Source organism: Oenanthe melanoleuca, chromosome 4, assembly GCF_029582105.1.
Source record: "Oenanthe melanoleuca isolate GR-GAL-2019-014 chromosome 4, OMel1.0, whole genome shotgun sequence".
In the NCBI taxonomy this organism is placed as follows: domain Eukaryota; kingdom Metazoa; phylum Chordata; class Aves; order Passeriformes; family Muscicapidae; genus Oenanthe; species Oenanthe melanoleuca.
In genome coordinates this window covers 60,656,006-60,673,168 of record NC_079337.1, presented here as the reverse complement: position 1 = coordinate 60,673,168, position 17,163 = coordinate 60,656,006, and the positions used below count along the sequence as shown (strand labels likewise).

Sequence of the window (17,163 nt, the reverse complement as noted above, 5' to 3'; positions counted from 1 at the left end):
CCTGGTTATGGTTTCAGTGGGAATGGAATAATTCCTGCTTTTTTGTTTGTAATCCCAGTTGCACTGTCCTGCCTTTGCTGTTGGGTTGCTCTTTCCACCTTCTTTAGCGTCCCACTAAGTACCAGTCACTTACCTACTTGCTCCTGTGCATGATTTTTGGGTGACACAAATGAAAAGCACCATAAGCAATAAGAAAACATCAGGGGATGTTAGAATTGGCAAGGGACTTAAGAAATTGCTGGACAGGGAAGCATTCCTTTCCCTCTGGATTAAATGAATATAAATACGTTTGATTTTGTTCAACCCTCACTCTCTGTTTTCAGGCTAGCGCCTGGCCAAAAATATGTCCACCCATTACTGTTTTAAATTAAGTTTTACTGGGAAAATACTCCCTTTTCCACTGGAAGGCTTCACAACAGTCAGTTTTGTCTTTGAGTTCTTTCTGCATAAGAACAGAATCCTAGGCATTGACCTCTCACCATTCTCTTTTTAGAAAAAGAAAGTCTGTTTTAATAGTGTAGCAGTGAGTATAACATTGAAGATCAAAAGAGATTTTATAACCTGAGCCTGATAACTACCACTTGAGTCCTAGGTTTATTCCAAATGAATACAACAAAACTATAGAAATGTAATTAGAAAGCTTTTTAAAATTTCAGGTATTGGCTTTTAGAAATCCTTTACTATTTCACACTTGTTATACTTCTGTCTTGATCACATTATTGTTTGTGCTGATGAAAAGTGTGAAATTGTATTTGGGTTCTCTTTGTAGATTTTAGAGGAAGATGAAATAGAAAATCTTATTTTACGAGACTCACTGGACAATAGTATTGCAAAGGTGTATTTTTTTAAACAATAAAATATATCAACTACTTGGTAATCTTCATAATATAGGCTCCTGAAACTACTGTAAAAATGTAGAAGACAGAAGATAGTAAGCAGAGCTATGGGGTTCACTAAAGCATCTTTCCTTGCTAATCTAGTTTGTGTGCAACTATTATTGTTCCTTTGTTTTCATCAGAAGTTTAACTGTAACTACTTCAGAGTTGTCTTTGTTTCTAAAGCAAGTGTTACTGAAAAAGATATGCTGTCCAAGTTATTTTTTTTTTTCTGTAATTTGCTTCAGGTCCAAGAATTGCAGTTTTTTACTGTTGGTAACTGGATGGTGAACTAACTGCAAAGCAGATATTTTAGATGCAGAAACAATGTTGGCAAAGCTTTGTGGTTCCCATATTTGGTTTTTTGTTGTATAATTACATGTTTTTTTCCCTTTCCTTTAGAATTCTGTTTGCTCACTAGCTTAAATTGTTCCACCACAGCTGTTCTTAAAGCAGAATTAATGGCAGCAGGATTGCTATTCTTAAGCACTACAATTTAATGCTAACTTTTGAATTTATAGGCTTTGATCTGATTTGAGATCTACCTATATACCTTAAAGAGAACTCGAGAAAATTCCAGAACACCAAGCTAGATCTGAGAATGTGCTAATGTGAATTAGTTTGCAAAGAGGCATCTGTAGAAAATAGGTCCTCTGATTTTTGCTTAGAGAAAATAAAAAGCAACTAAATATTTAGTAATACCATGCAGCCTTTCATATGATTTGCAATCTTTTAAAATTATTTTAAAATTATTCTAGGATCTTCAAAGTGTATAAAAAGCCCAAATAATGTTTGCTGTGTTTCTTTGAAAAATAAATTAGATAAGATCTGGTCAGTAAATGTCTGTAGAGAGATACTGACTTTTGTGAAGTGTCCTCATTTCAAATTTGTGTACCAGAAAGAAAAATGGCTTGGAAAAAAATTTAGTACAGAATGAATTGAAATAATGAAAAAATGGTTTAATATCTATGTTTTAAACATAAAAGCTTTGAGATGGGAGATGATAAAGGTACTGTCTGTACTAAGAAAGACTTGAATTCCTTGAAGTTAAGAAGATTTAGAGGTGAAAAGGAGTTGCAAAATACCTGTTTTTCACTGGACAAGAAATAGGGGCATATGGAATAAAGACCTTTAATTAGCAAAAATAAATATGGAATTGCTAAAACTTATGTGAACTTGTACTTTTAGCATTCCTAATATCACTTGATTTATATATTCTGCAGTTTAATGGTGTGGAAAGAAAACATGACCTAATTGTATTTTCTGTATAGTTTCATTTCATACCTGCTAATATTCGTCCTGAGAAATACTAACAATCTTTCTACTTAGTAATATTATTTTTGTTTTAAACCCCAATCACCAATCACTTACTTTCCAATCAGAGGTTAGCTTAGTCTTATCCTGTTCAAAAGTTTTTTCATAATTGTAATATAATTGGTTGCTGTAATATTATTTTTGAGATGGGTTACCAGAGTTATAAGCAGTTTTAAAAATGTGTGGACAATGTATTCATAAGCCTTCTTTCTTTTTTTTTTTTTTTTTTCTTTTTTTTTCTTCTTTTAAGATGAGGTGAGAATTTTGATTGGTAGTGATTATTTGGCCGCACTGAATTAATGTTCCCAGCTAATGCCTACTTAATGTTCAAGATTATTTGAAACTTGTTATGCCATTTTTTATATTTTTCTTCACATTTTCCCTAGAGTAGTAAGGTCTTTCTGTTGCTCTGCAATTTCCAACTACCAGGCTTCAAATTATAGAAGATACTTTTATCTAGTTATATGAGAAAATGATCTTACTTTTTCATATGCATAAAGAACATCAACATTTTTCTTTTTTGATAAGTGAGTAGGATAGTACTGAAGTATATATGGGTCAGTATTTTATACCTAATTTCCTTAGTACAGGAGACAAGCATTAGATTTCATTTACTTGGATGTTCCTGTCGGGACAGTCTCTTTCCTGTATCTTCCTGGAGTCCATATAGTTCTTACATGAAATTTTGCAACACTCATGGGCCAAACTGGCATTTAAAATGCCATTCTTATGGTTAGAATGGAGTGAAATATTGTCATTATCATCTGATCAGTAAAGAAGTTTTCTTAAAACTCATCAGATCTGTTGATCAGCACTGAATATAGCATTGGAATTCTTTGTCATCCTGGTGTACCCCCCAAAAAAATCAAAAAAACACCCAAAAAACCAGGAATTGCAGTGTAATTAGAGCCTGCAGAAAAGCTGACAGTAAAGTTTGAATGATGACAGACCTTTTTAATTAACCTTCTGTCACCTAATCAGGTTCTGTTAGCTGCTGTCCCTCCGTGGTGATGACACTGGTGCAGGGCAGCCTGAAGGGTGTCACTTCATTCTGCACCTGCAGCCCTCTCTGCCAGCCCAGTTCCCTGTGACAGCCCAGGGTGGGACCACAGCCAGCTCTGCTCCTAGATTCCTTTATCTCCTTCAGAATATGAGAAGTCCTCACCCAGCATAGCCCATATTTCAATCTATGCTGTTCCCAGGCCCCACAGACCCTCCTTTTACGAGGACTGTGAGTTTCACTGCCAGTTTTGGGTGGGGGCATGTGATGCTGGCATGGATGGCATGGGATGAGGGACAAAGGGGGTCAGGACCTGCTCTGTCCTGCACTGTCCAGAGGGACAGGCAGTCAGCAGAGTGGATGCTTAGGGTGGGAGAGGACAGGAGAGGAAGACAAAGCCACACAGTCCAGAGCAGGATTTGAGACTAATATTGATGGCAGCAATATTTGCATCAGCTGCTTTTTTTCTGTGATACTTCCACTGTTTTTTCAGATTTTGTGTGCTTTATTGGCATTAAAGTAAGCATCCCTGTTTCCCATCCCTTTTCAGAAAGGTCTAAATCAGGAACTTTATTTCTGAAGTTGTGAACTGCATTCTTTTTAAAGATGAACTGCCAATCCAGACTGACCCTTCTGCTGAGGGGCTCAACAGCCAGGATAAAATTTGGCAAATTTTGAATATCCATAGAAGTAAGTTTCAAATTATATGGTCAGTGTATCTGGGTTCTAAACTGTTTCCAACCTTACAAAGTCACAGATTGAAACCTAAAAGCAGTGGGAGTTTTTAAAAGCTTCAATAGCTGGAAATAGGACAAATTAAAATTTGGTGGTTTTATAGTTAGTATGATTGTGTTCTATGACACATAGAATGTACCAAATTCTGTTGAGCTCCTTAAATTAAAATTTAAATTAAATTAATTTAAAATCAAACATTTAAACTTTTAAAATGGTTTCGCTCAAATCTTGTGAGATTAACTTTAGTTGTGAAACAGTTTTGAAAGCATAGTCCTATAAATGTAGATGATCAGGCTTGTCAGTGCTTTTTAAACATTTTTTTATTAGTTTCCCTTCTTCTATTTTACCTTTACTCCTTGCTGCTCTTCCACAGAGCAGGCAAAATCTCTGTCCCATCAGATTTAGTCCCTTTAGTTTCCTCTCAAGATCACAAACTCTAATGTGTTTTCCATGCAAAGTTGTAAATTTGCTGGAAGCTGGCCTAAAGCCTCACAGTTTTTTCTCCTTTTCTCTCCTTTCTGGATTCCTGCTGCCAGCTCACTGTATTCTTTTGTTGTCAGGGATGCCTGAACTCCTAACAAAAATTTCCCCCTTCCTTAGTCTCTTACTCCAATACCTGCCTGTTAGAACTAATGCCAGAGAGGAAAGTTATTCATAATATCCAGGAAATAAGAGGCACAAAGACTGTTTAGCACAAAATGGAAATTTCAGGTTGTGGCATATGATAATTTGTTACAAAGCTGTATTGCTCAATAAGTGCATTTGCTTGAGTATAAAGGAGCATGGTACAGCTCGTGCTATAGCTGGGAATTCCTTTAAGCTAATTGAAGATGTTTTCTGAAGGTGTTTGGTTTCTTTGTGTTCTGAATAATTGATCAGGTTTCACTGACTTCTGTGCACTCAGGCTCCAGGTTACAGTCACACATTGGCTGGCATAATTTCACCTTGTGTTTCTTTGGCAGTTCCAGTGTAAAGGAGTTCCTGCTGTGCTCGGGCTGGAGCTGGCAGAATACCATGAGTTGTGCTGGCATGACTGTCTGTGGATGTGCCATAGAAACAGGATTATTTCATTTTGTAAACTAGTTTGCTGTTAGTGGAGATGAGGCCACAGCCTGCTGCAATTTGTGAGCTTGCAGGAGTGCTCAGAGGTACATGCAAAACCCTCAAGCTGCCACAGCTGTTGAAAAATCTTATATGGAACTGCTGCCTAACTTGTTTATCAGTTAAAAATACTTCTAAGAGCCCATCCTTTTTTATTCTATCTTTAAATAATTAGAGTGGTGCAAATCATCTTATATTGGAACCTTTTTGTTCTTTCTGTCCATCTGTTTGCAGTCTAACATGAGTCACATCCTTCTTCACTCCCTCTGCCTTGCTAATACATGAAGAACAACGTTTTCCACTTTCTCATTTGTACTTGTAGACCATTCTTGTTCTGAGACAGAAAATATTCTCACTTGGACATGTTCACAAAATGCTGCTATATCAGTCCTCCCCTGGTGACCTGTTTTCAGTGCTCTCCGTGTCATATTTGCACTTGCCATATCCTGTTAGCCTAAAAAAAAATGGTGATCTAGTAATTTATTTAAAAAAAATAAAGGACACTAACTGCATTAATTGTCCTTTTTCTCTTACAATTATACATTAACTGGTATTTCAATCCATTCTAATTTTTACTTTTTTTACAAGAGTAGAAAAAGGAATGGATTTTTTTAGAGCATCAGTACTTTAATTCCTGTAATCCCTTGTTGTTTTTCCTCTCCATCTGCCAAATCATAACAGGATAAAGGCTTTTAGAGATATGTTCTTTTTACTCTCACCATTGTAGATAGTAGTAGCAGGATGGCAAGTATCTGCATTGCAATTAGGAGAGGATGTGTTGCTGTAGCACATACTTTTCACTGATCAACTTGTTTTCACTAATTTCTGTGCTTTTTGGTTGGCTTCTGGATTCTTAAAATTTCTGATGTTAAGGCACTTAGTAAAATGTCAGCTTCTAATTCTGTTCTCTGATAGAATTTCTTAGTTTTTCTTGACTATTTAGATATTTTCAGAGTTCCATAGATTGGGTAACACTGTTTTTTGAAGAGAATCTTTAAGGTAGGATAATAAACAATTCTTATAGGTAATCTGTACTTAAAAAAAAAAAAAAAATCAACCCTACAGCCTAATGTTGATGTAGCAAACTTCAGTGTTTTAGCTTGGCAGCTAACAGAGAATGAAACAGGATATTTTTCTTAGAGTGGTTTGGGTTGGAAGGGACCTTAAGATTATTTTGTTCCAAGCCTTCTGCCGTGGGCAGGGACACCTTCCACTGGACCACATTGCTCCAACCTGGCCATTTTTTTGGCTATACATATATTGTTCTAAAATGTTTCTGGATAATTTAGTGGTTTTTAATATCTGTTTAATAGTGTAGTAAGGGCTTTTAGAAGTACTATGACTTCTTTATGTCTGAGAGATTGCACAAATAACATTAATATCAGTAATTGCACTGTGCTCAAAAACTGTGGATTTCTTTAGGGATGCTGATTAGCACATTCTAGTGTCAGTGGCTGTTTTCTGTTCAAGTCATGGATGGTTTTATTTCCAGCTCTTCAGAGTCCCATGAAAAACATTTGCCAAAATAGTGCTGTTTGCTTAAGATATGTGATTCTTTCCTCATTTGTGTGCATGTGTGTATGCACACCCATTTTTTAATTGATCTGGAGAAGGAGGTCTGCCTTCATAGTCTGAATGTCTGGAATAGAGTCAGGAAAAGATGAAAAGGGAGACTTCCCAGGAAATAAAATACTTGTGAAATCCAGTCTTTCTGGGTTTTTTATTAATGCCCTCCTTAATTTCCTAGATGATTAAATTAAATTTTTCAGAGCAAGGAAGAGATTTTTGTCAGTTGAAAATATTTTCTTAATTGTTATCCAGATGGGCTGGGGAAATGGTTAGCTCAGTGCATTTTTATGTTTTGTAATCATTGCTTAAGCATTGTTTTATTCTCAGGATCTGTTTTTTCTTAACCTGTTCTTGTCTTTACTATTCTACCTAGGGCTCAGTAGTTCAGTTTTGTATAACAATATCAAAAACCATAAATAAAAATTTTGATAGGATACTAATTTACTTTCTCTTTTCTAATACCACAAATTTACAAGTGGTTTTTGTCCTCTCTCCCTCTTTCTCTTTGTTATGCTTTTGACCACAAATAGGTAAGCAGTGTTTATTTCCACAATGGGGCATCTGGTGATAATTAATCTTATCTAGAATCTGCTTCTCAGTGGAATCTAATAGGATTTGCCTTTAGGCAGTTGATTCCTCTTCCTTCAATTTGTAATGTTACTGTTTCAAAAATTGAGTCCTTGTCTTAATCTCACAGAATCGTATGTGGCAGTCTCTACTATTTAAATAAATGCTGGACAATTCATATTCCTTTTTGGAGACTAAATAGAATGAAAAATGAAAATGTATTTGCTGTTCTTAATAGATATGTCTGCTACTGATAAGTTTTTCATTTTTTTCCTTTCACCCTTTTATTTTCAATGAAAGATGAAATTCTCTCAGGCATGCATCTACTTTTAAGAAACACATCAAAGACCATTAAACATCCATACTGTGTAACTGTTTTATTAGTTTTGAAGTACCAATTGTACTCACACTAATGATGCCATTAATTTGCTGAGTTGTTGGTAGTCTGAGAGTTTTATCACTAATTCTCAGATTAAAAATGAAAAAAAATTAAAAATCACAGGACTAGTGTGGTCATACTTGACTAGTGGTGAAATTGAGTAGATGTACATGTATATTCATGTTCTAACAGAAACATTCATACAGGAGGAGCCTTGTTGATGTTTTGGTCACTGTGCAGCACAGTAATGGATACTGCTGAATGTAGTCAGGGGTTGAGGAGCAGTTCACTGTGTGGCACAGATTTCTGCACCAGGTGTAAGCTTTCCATTCACACAGGGAAGGCTGTAAGGGATGGGGCAGGTATGAACCACCTCAGCAGTACCTGGATGAAGAGTTGATTTTAAAAGTTGCTCAGAAAGATGCTCAAGAAGGTGGGAACTGTCCTCATTCCATTGGGTGTTGCTTGTCAACATTTACAGAGAGCAATTTTCCTCTCTTCACATTTATGTAATCATTTAGCAAAAGCCATCTTAGCTTGTTTATACTGCACTTTTAAATCCTCTCTTAAAACCTTGGAAGCTAATATCCTGTCACTAGATTTTCAGATTGCTTTGGCAGAACTTGCCCAATTCTCAGCCAATTTAAAAAAAATCAAACCCAAACCAAACCCTTAGTAGATTGAAAACTGGGAGGGAAAGAGATTTAATAGAAAAATGGATCACTTTTAATACTGAATGAAGTTGAACCCTCAAGCCTGTTGAGGGAATGAACCCTGCTGCATACTTTGGATCCAGAATCCTGTTTTGCCTTGACAATTCTTTGAGCTTGTGAACATTGTTGACAGTACTGGTGATGGCCAGACCCCAGTTGCTGTAGAACAGTGTTATCTCCATGGGAAATAGCAAACAGACAGACATTTCCAAGGCTGTACAATACTCTGGCTGCTCTTCTCTGCTTTTTATGAGTGGTTGTTGGCACTATGCTATGAAGATGTGAAATTTGTGGTTGTTCTTTTGATTAATGTGACCTGTATAGATTTTCCAATGAGTGATCAAAGGGGGACCAAAATACTTCAGAACTCGGAGCACAGAAATTTGCCCAAAGGAAGAAATGAACATAAATAGAAAATTTAATAAATATTACAAATCTGCCAAATCAGCAATTAAAAAAGTACTAATAAATATATTTTTAAGCTTACTATAATGAAGAAAGATGCTGACATGAAACACAGAGGAACTTGCTCTGATTTAAAGTCTTTTATTTTCTAAATCAAAAAAGCATCAGTAGACAGGGAGGAATTTTCCCTACATTGAATGTTACATTGAAAGGAATCCAAATTTTCAGGCACATAATCACAAGGTTTTGTAATGTAGTGAGTTTATGTACATCTGCTTAGCACCAGTCACTGACTGTGTGCCTAATTTTAGGTTCAAGCTTACACTTTGCCATTTGGAATAAACTTGTACATGCTGAGTAGCTTAACTGACATCTGGTGACTTTTTAGGGAGAAAGAGTATGATTATGGGGACAAGAGAAAACCATTAGATTTAATTACTGCAGCACCAATTCTAGTAATGGAACATCCAAGTGAGGGAGTTGCTTTTCTCATCATAAAAGTTCCTGCAGTTTTGTACTGTGTGATTAAAAAGTTGGGCTTTGCAGCAGCAAGGCTTGAAAAAAAGAGTAGTGAAAGTAGGATTTTTTAAGAATGTGGAGAAACATTCCAAAAGAATCTGGGTGAGATGATTTCTGGGACGTTAATTTCCTATAGAAAACACAAATATTTTATAGTTAAAAAGTTTCCAGTTAAGACAGGAAAGAGCCAGGATCATCTTGCTTTTATTACTGACATGTATTATGTACATTTTAGCAGCCTAATGTTCGTACAGTAAATTCATGCTGAATATTTAAGATATTTGACTTAAGACTGGAGAATTCAACTTTTTATGAATTTTAGAATGTGATTTTACAGAGGCATGGCAAATGACCAACTTGTTTTGAAATTGTGGTCCTGTTATATTTCCTTAAAATTCAGATCTCACTAAGATTAGCAATGTACTAAAATTAAAGAAGTAAATTAATGTGTATTTTCTGTTTTGTTTAGGGTGCAAAATTTGGGCATTCAATGGGATTAAATCAGGCTCCTCCTCCACGTTCTTCTGCTCGAAGATCATTTGGAAGATCGAAGCGATTTAGTATTACTCGCTCTCTGGATGACCTTGAGGTAATTAACTTCCACTTAAGATTTAGAAGTGAGCCTTAGAGAACTTACAGTAGATAATTGTTGAAAGAAAGTAATGTATTAGTGTAATAAAGTTACTTACTATCATATGACATTTTTGTGAGAGGAATACAGATTTCAGGTATGAACCTATCATTTTCAATATTCCTTTAATGGGTTACATTGGTGCCAGCAGTGGGGAATTCTGACTTTATTTTACCTATCACAGTTGGTCCTATATAAATCCAAACAGTACACCTTTGCTGATCAAAATGTTCATTATGTTTCTGAAATGAATGCATCATGGTATATAGAAAAATCAAATGTTTATCATTTATTTTGTTCAGCTGTTGAATTATGACAGGAGTTGAGGAAAGGGAATTCCTAATCAACTTGGTGGTTTTGGGTCTCCTTGTAAGTGTAATATTTTACATCTGGTGTAACATCAGCTGATGTCTGACTCTCAAAACCATATTAGATTGGGAGAAAACAAGGAATGAAAAGCCATCCTCCTGTTTTGCTATAGGAATCACCTGTAGGAATATGGCTTCATTATATCTTTGCTCCTAGTGTGCCTCCTCAGGCAGTGATGTGAAGGTGAATGGAGAGATTCTTCCCTTACCCCTTTACCTTGCTTATTTGGAGGAAGGCTGGTGATTATGGAGAAACAAAAATCTGTGCAGAGCTCTTGGCACAAGAGCCATGGAATACAAATTACACCACTCTTCAGCACGGGAGGGAATGTGGCACACTGAGCCCTCTAAATAGGAAGGAGGTGTTTAAAAAGCATTTGAGATGGGAGGAGGAAAGGAGACACTGAGTTTTCTGCTGTGGGAAAATGTAGGAAGAATCAGTGCAGTGGATTTTTGGGAGCAGAATATATGGAAGAGCTGGCATGTTTAGGGAATGCAGGTAGGAACTGTAATTACTTATTTCTCAGATGTTTTTCTATTTTTCTGTCTTTCATAGTGGTCTATTTCTATGTTCTCTGAAGCTTTTAAGTGTCTTGCTTTTTTATCTAGTTATGGAAAATACTTAATTTCTTTACACTCGTAACTTTAATACAGTAATTGCATAACTTAAGCACAGCAAAAAGTTCTGGATAAAGGGGTTTGGGAACCATCTAGCTACATCTTTCTTAATCAGAAAATGGTGATTCTTTTAAGTTGAAAAAGTTTGCTGTTATATATATCCAGTTTTGACAGAATTTCTGGTTGCAGTAAGAGTGAACTCTCTCAGAATACCAAACAGTCTACTCCTAGTAATTCACATGCAACAGGAAAAACATGTCCACAGTCTTCCAGACTGAAATTTCAGGCAGGTTTTTTGCACATCTCGTGTTTTGAGTGTTTTAAACATGAAAAATAAAATTTAATTTCTGTCGCTGGAGCTGTTTCACATTGCGTAAATATTCATTTAAATAGGCACTTGGGACTTTCCATGAATTTCAGAAGGATATTATAGTTACTGGCCTAAAAAGTCCTTTTTTCTCCTCATTATGTCCTAGTTGGTATTTGTTAGTGTATGTAAACAGACAGGAGGGATTAAAAGTTGATCTGTGTCCCAACATTCTCACTGCCACTGCAGTTACTTTGGAAGGGGAAACTTTCATTCTAGGTCACAATATGAATTGGACAAAGGGATGGTCTGTATTCAAATCTGTATTTGGATGAATGCCCTTACTACATGTAGCTATGTGGGTGTGGACTGTTCTCTGTCCAACTACTTCTTTTCACTTTGAAATCTTTATTTTTGCTCTGCATGCTGTAAGAGAATTATATCTTAGATATCCAGTCACCAGGAGAAACAGCAATCCAGAGGAGGATTCCAAAAGCTTTGTGTGTCAAAATAAAATAGTGTTGAGGTATTTTAATTTTGCTTCAGACTTCAAAACTGCTGCTTCAACACTTGTCCCTAGTGCTCATACACTGTGTGTAGTAAAACAGAATGTTGTTAGTACATGTTTAGTTTATTTCAGGCTGTCTAATTAGGGTTGGTGGAAGAGGAAATAACAATAGCAGGAAATTCTTAGAGACTCCACCTTTGGAATAATGACCATGAGTGTATTGTATAGGCTACTTGCTTGCTTTTGTGTTCTTTTCAGTTGTTTTAGCAGAATGAGTGAGGTAATAATCCAAACATGAAATTTGGAAGTAATACACTTCTCTGAGCTTGTAGGTTTGATTCCTGCTGGCATCCAAATTAATATTCTAAATTAAATAGTGTGAGTAGGTTCCATGGAGTTTCTTTTATGGGGCTTGCTGAACACTGTTCATTGCTTACAGGTCTAAAAAGGCTGTATTTGGATTTTTGTTGAAGTATGAGCAGTGTGTGAAACACCAGCTGTCAGTGTTGCTGACTGCTGCCATAAGGTGGCGTGATTTCTTTGAAATTTGTTATTTATTTATTTTTAAAATTATCTGTCCAAGAATGCAGCATATTCATAGATGTTTTAATATATAAAAACATGATTTCACAAGAAAATGTCACTTTTTCTTTTAACTTGTTAGATTACATCTGACTATATGTGCACAAACAGATTTCTTGTAAGATTAGAATTAATGGTATAGTTGCCCTCCTTAAATATTTTCCTCTTACCTGCAGAAGCTGTATTATACATAGAAAAAGCCAGACAAGTTTGTAGGATTAACGTCTAGGGGCTGTTTTTACTAATAGAAACTATCCAAGATTATTTTAAAAATGCAGGAATCCAAATGGGATGAGAATGCAAAATTAATGGTGCAGTCGTGCTGTAATTGTGGTAGGGAAAATGTCTCACAAAACAGAAAATGCACAATTTTATTTCTGAACTGTGGGAAGTGTGCTTGTTCATAGCAGGGCTGATTATGATTAATTATTCTTTAAATTGGAACTGAATTCAGAAAATGAGTATGTCTAGTATGTGCCCTAGTTATGTTGTTTTTACAAGAAATGTATTTAGAAAATTTTCTTTATTAAATTACAAGAAATCTGGTTTTGGTAAGAGCAGATTTATCTTTTATCTACCAATAAATTTTCCTATGTGAATAATTTGTGGTTATGAAATAGTGTCCATTAACAACCGTGTTAACATTCTGTGATTTGGACCAATTTTACTTTTTAGCTTAATTTTCGAGGTGTAACTTAAGCTAAGAGGACCTTATGAATATTTAATATTTGGCTCAATGAGAGGGCATGATCCTGTCTTTCTTCCCACTTTTCTTCCCTGTAGGTAAATGCCACTACTGTCATGCTCTTGCACAATACTGTTCTGGAAAAGATGTTTATAAATTTATGAACACATGAAAGATGTCTCTGTGAGACTGCAGACAGTAGAACTCTACCCATGTAAAAATTTACCTTAAACACAGTAATTGTAATTCTTCTATCCATCACCAGTTTTGGTAACATTTTCAACTGTAGCCCATTGCACTCATCTTTTAATTTTTCTTGAAGTCTGTTAAAATGGGGGAACCTTGCAGTATTTTCTTGAACTCAAAAGATTTAGGTTCCTTTTCACTAAGAAGAACATTCAAAGCTGTTTTTTCCTGAAAATCATTTTGGTACTTGTACTTTTAGTATCTTTCTGTGGTTAAAAATAGGGCTGAGTAGTATAATGAGAGACCTAATCTCTTAGGGAAACAAGTGTCAAATTCTTTAAGTATTGTTAAATAATCATTTAATGCAGAGATATTTTAAAAATTAAAGATGATTTAATTCTTTTAACTAAATATCAGGACAAGAAAAGATGGCTGTTGCAGCTTTTCTTCTTGTTCTCATCCTGTTTTGGAAACCTTAAAACTATATTGTATATTATAACAACATTTGTTGAATCAAATTTCTGGAGTTTAGTAATGCTTTCAAAGTTGGAATGTAGCGTGTATTCTTTTTTAAAAATCAGTGTGAGGACTTTTGTTAGAATTTTCCATCTTAATTATAACCATTAATAATGCAGTATTATTAGGTGTTATTATAGATAATAATGCTTGATTTTCTTTTTCTGTTTTGTTAATTCTACTGAATCAACTTTTTTGCATTTCATCTGCTCTTTGAAAGCATACAGCACATCTCTTTGGTATGAGGTTTTTATACTAATGGTTGACATGTCTCTGCTGGATATTAGCTTTGGCATCTGTGGGTGGCAAAACTCCCCCTAAATGCTCATTTGATTTAATAAGGAGTTTTTAAGTGGGTACCTGTTTTTGTTTGACTGATTTAAATAATCAGACAAAGCTTACACAGGGAGATAATAGCTTATATTAGACCAACTAGTATACTAGGACAATCAGACAAGATCTAAACATGCTCCAAACTTTTCCCACCCTCTCATATGATCTAATAAAAATTATTAACTCTCCCTGCATAGGTTGCTTTATTGATGTTCATAGATCATCACCATGGCCACAATTCCACCACTATGGCAAGTATAAGTACCTGATTTAAATCAAGAGGCCTCTTCATTCTCAGCTTGTAACAGTGAATTCAAAATTTTTAGAGAATGTAAAGTTTTGTCTTAGATTTCACCAATTAGTTGAAAATAAATATGTTCTACTGTGTACCCCCTTTAAGTACTGCATCTTTGGCAGTATTTTGTCCAAATTTTTATCTAAGATATAACCAACCAATTGGCAGTTTTGCTGTCAGCTTTCATAAAAGGGGGAGGAAAGGCCAATTGTGAAATAGCAGTGCACGCATGAGAAAATCTCCATTTTTGTATGTAAAAGGCAGCACTGTATTTTTAGCTTGCTGATAATGAGTTCCTAAGTGCTTAATCCAGTCTCATATACGGATATTCTGAAGTCTGAGTGCTCCACTGTGTTGGAAACTTCATGGACCTGTGCCCACAGATGAGCTTCTTGTTTCTCTTTTCCCTTGGCACCAGGGGTCACTTCTGGAGCAGTGAGAGGTGTGCTTAGTGATTTCAGACCCCCTGACTGTACTGGCTCAAGCCCTCTTCTGAGCCATGATGTCTATCTGTAAATAGTGTAAGTCAGTCATGACATTATACATGGATGTTTTTACTTTGAATTACTGCTGTGGTCATGGAGCTGATCAGTAAGACTAGTAAGATTTTGGAAACATCCAGTATTTTGTGCCAGACATTCTTCTGCTTTGTTCAGACCCTGGGCTGCTGCAGTCCTGGCTGGAGTTGTTCCCCTGCTGGGTTGCACAGTGGCACTGCCTGGGCTGGTAAGTGAAACACTGCCAGGACATGGGGACAGGCAGGGGATTACAGTCATGCTGTCCAACATCACTTGGTTTCACGTTTGCTTCTCTAGACTGCTCTGTTAAGAATTTCAGACTCTCCAGCCTGCTCTAGAGGATCATCCTCAGGCTTTTACTTTGGTGGTGGGATCTTATCAGGTAGCTTATTTTTACCTCTTTGAAGAAGAAAACATCATGCTAGTAGTATGCATTTTATTTTTCTTCACAGATTGTGCTCTAGCATTACTGTTAGGCTTTTGCTATACTATACCATAATTTTAAAAAGATTTTCACTATCTGCTCTTAAGTTTACACTTACAGACTTTTTCATGGAAAGTTCTTGTTCTCCTCACACTGTTTTTTAAAGGATCTGACAAAGGTGGGTTGGTCAACAGATCAATACAGTTGGGTGCAACCTCTTTATTGTGAATTTGAGGTACTGATTTCTACATACAATCTAGAATGGTAAACTGTGCTTTTTTCTCCACAGACACTGAGAATAGTGGGATTTATTTTGTGTTACTGCAGTTGGTAAAATGACCGTCCCTCATAATGTTACTGTTTACTGTTTTCCCCTGCTTTTGGGTTATTTTCTTTACTTAAGATTCTGGAGGAATTTGCCATGTGAATTTGCATGTAAAAAGCAGAGTAGTGCGAGAATGTGCTGAGAGCTGGATCTCATCTCTGCTTTTTTTTGTGAGGTGCACATGGGCAATGCTCACCCCACGCTGTGGTGCTTGGGAAGAAACCAACAGTTTTGCCTAGGATGAATTCCTTAGGGAATTAGGTCCCCATATGTGCAAAGGCAGTTGGCACTGTATAGAGAAATTTCTTCTTGGGAAGGCAATCAGTAGATGTCTGACCTTGTCTGACCCTGCCCCTCAAGTGCTGTCCAAGCCTTACTGCCCCAGGCTTGGCTTTCCAGCACAAGCCCATTTCTGCCACCAGAACCAAACACACAATATGTGCTTTCAGGGACTAAACTTGTATTCTGTCTAAATTAATCTTGTAGTAGCCAGTACTGCCATTCTTAAGATGTGTGATTAAAGGGACACAGGTGAATTCACAGGCTGTAGATAGCTCTGCAGTTTGTGGAACTACAAGGATCAGACAGGGTGAGCAAGTTCAAGTAACCAGCTGAAGCTACAGAGGGGTTGCATTCCTTGGTTCAGCAATGTAAGATACTGGGCTTTGGCATTGGCTCTGTTTTGGTTCTGATTTCCTTGAGTAGTGACAGAACTGTCAATGCTCACACAAAAGGAGCCCTTACTAGGCTGGCAACCTCTCAGGGGTGTCTTTCTCCCTAACCTAGCATTCTTCAAAAATTTGGCTTATTCTCAGCTGAACTGCAGCTGTTCCCTCATCTGGGTCTGAAGCATGTGGCATTAAGGCAGAATAATGCTGCTTTTTACTGCACTGATTCTGAAATGCAGAACTATTTGCTGCTTAAGGCTGATCTTTGCTGCAGTTTCTTATATTACATTTGTTAATCACAGGGCATCTTTTAAGGCTCTTCCCAAGAAGGTGAGCAGTGAAGTAAAGTTACTCCAGCTAATAAGGCTGAGAGCAGTCTCTGAAGATGAGACCAGGCTGCTTTTGGCAACAAAATGGCAGATGAAAATGTGTGCAGATACATGTAAAGTAACACAAATGAGGCAAAATAGCTCTAGCTTCATATAAGAAATGATATATAAGTTCCTCAGCAGACTGTTTCTTCTTAGAAGTGAGGCCTTTGAGTTATAAGGGTGAGTTGCATGTAAACAGCAGCTCACTACAGTAGCAATAGAGCAAAATCCTGTATTACAGATTATTACAGAAGGAATAAATGATTCCTTTGCATACAACTGTGGTTTGTTTTTCCATACCTGTTCTCTTTATTTTAAAATGTTCTGGTATATTAGAAGAAGAAAAGATTTAGAAAGGTGTAAGAAAGAGTGGAAAATCATGGGTGGCATAGGAAAAGTAGTTGGGATTGATTGCTCACTCTCCTTCAGGACAAGAAGTTGACACCATTAATTAAAGATAGCTGGAGCCAGGAGCAAAACAAACAGGAGAACATGATTGTTCATTGGGAGATGAGTTGGTCTGTGGGATGTCTCACCACTGAGTGCTGGGGATGCAAGAAATTTGCATGTCCTGGAGGGAAAGTGGACAAGTATTTGGAAAAGAGAGCCACCAGGGATTATTAAGGAGAGAAGGCTGAGCAAATCCCTTGA

General features: G+C 36.4%; 1 protein-coding gene across 4 annotated transcripts in view; it reads left to right on the top strand.

Annotated features, from left to right (window-relative positions):
* Positions 1-17,163, top strand: part of RGS12 (regulator of G protein signaling 12) — an 83,600-nt gene that overhangs the window by 11,282 nt on the left and 55,155 nt on the right. For all 4 annotated transcript variants that reach the window (XM_056490213.1, XM_056490211.1, XM_056490212.1 and 1 more), the window contains one exon: positions 9,647-9,766. In XM_056490213.1, the coding sequence (XP_056346188.1) occupies positions 9,647-9,766 (120 nt within the window). The remainder of the gene's footprint in view (positions 1-9,646; positions 9,767-17,163) is intronic.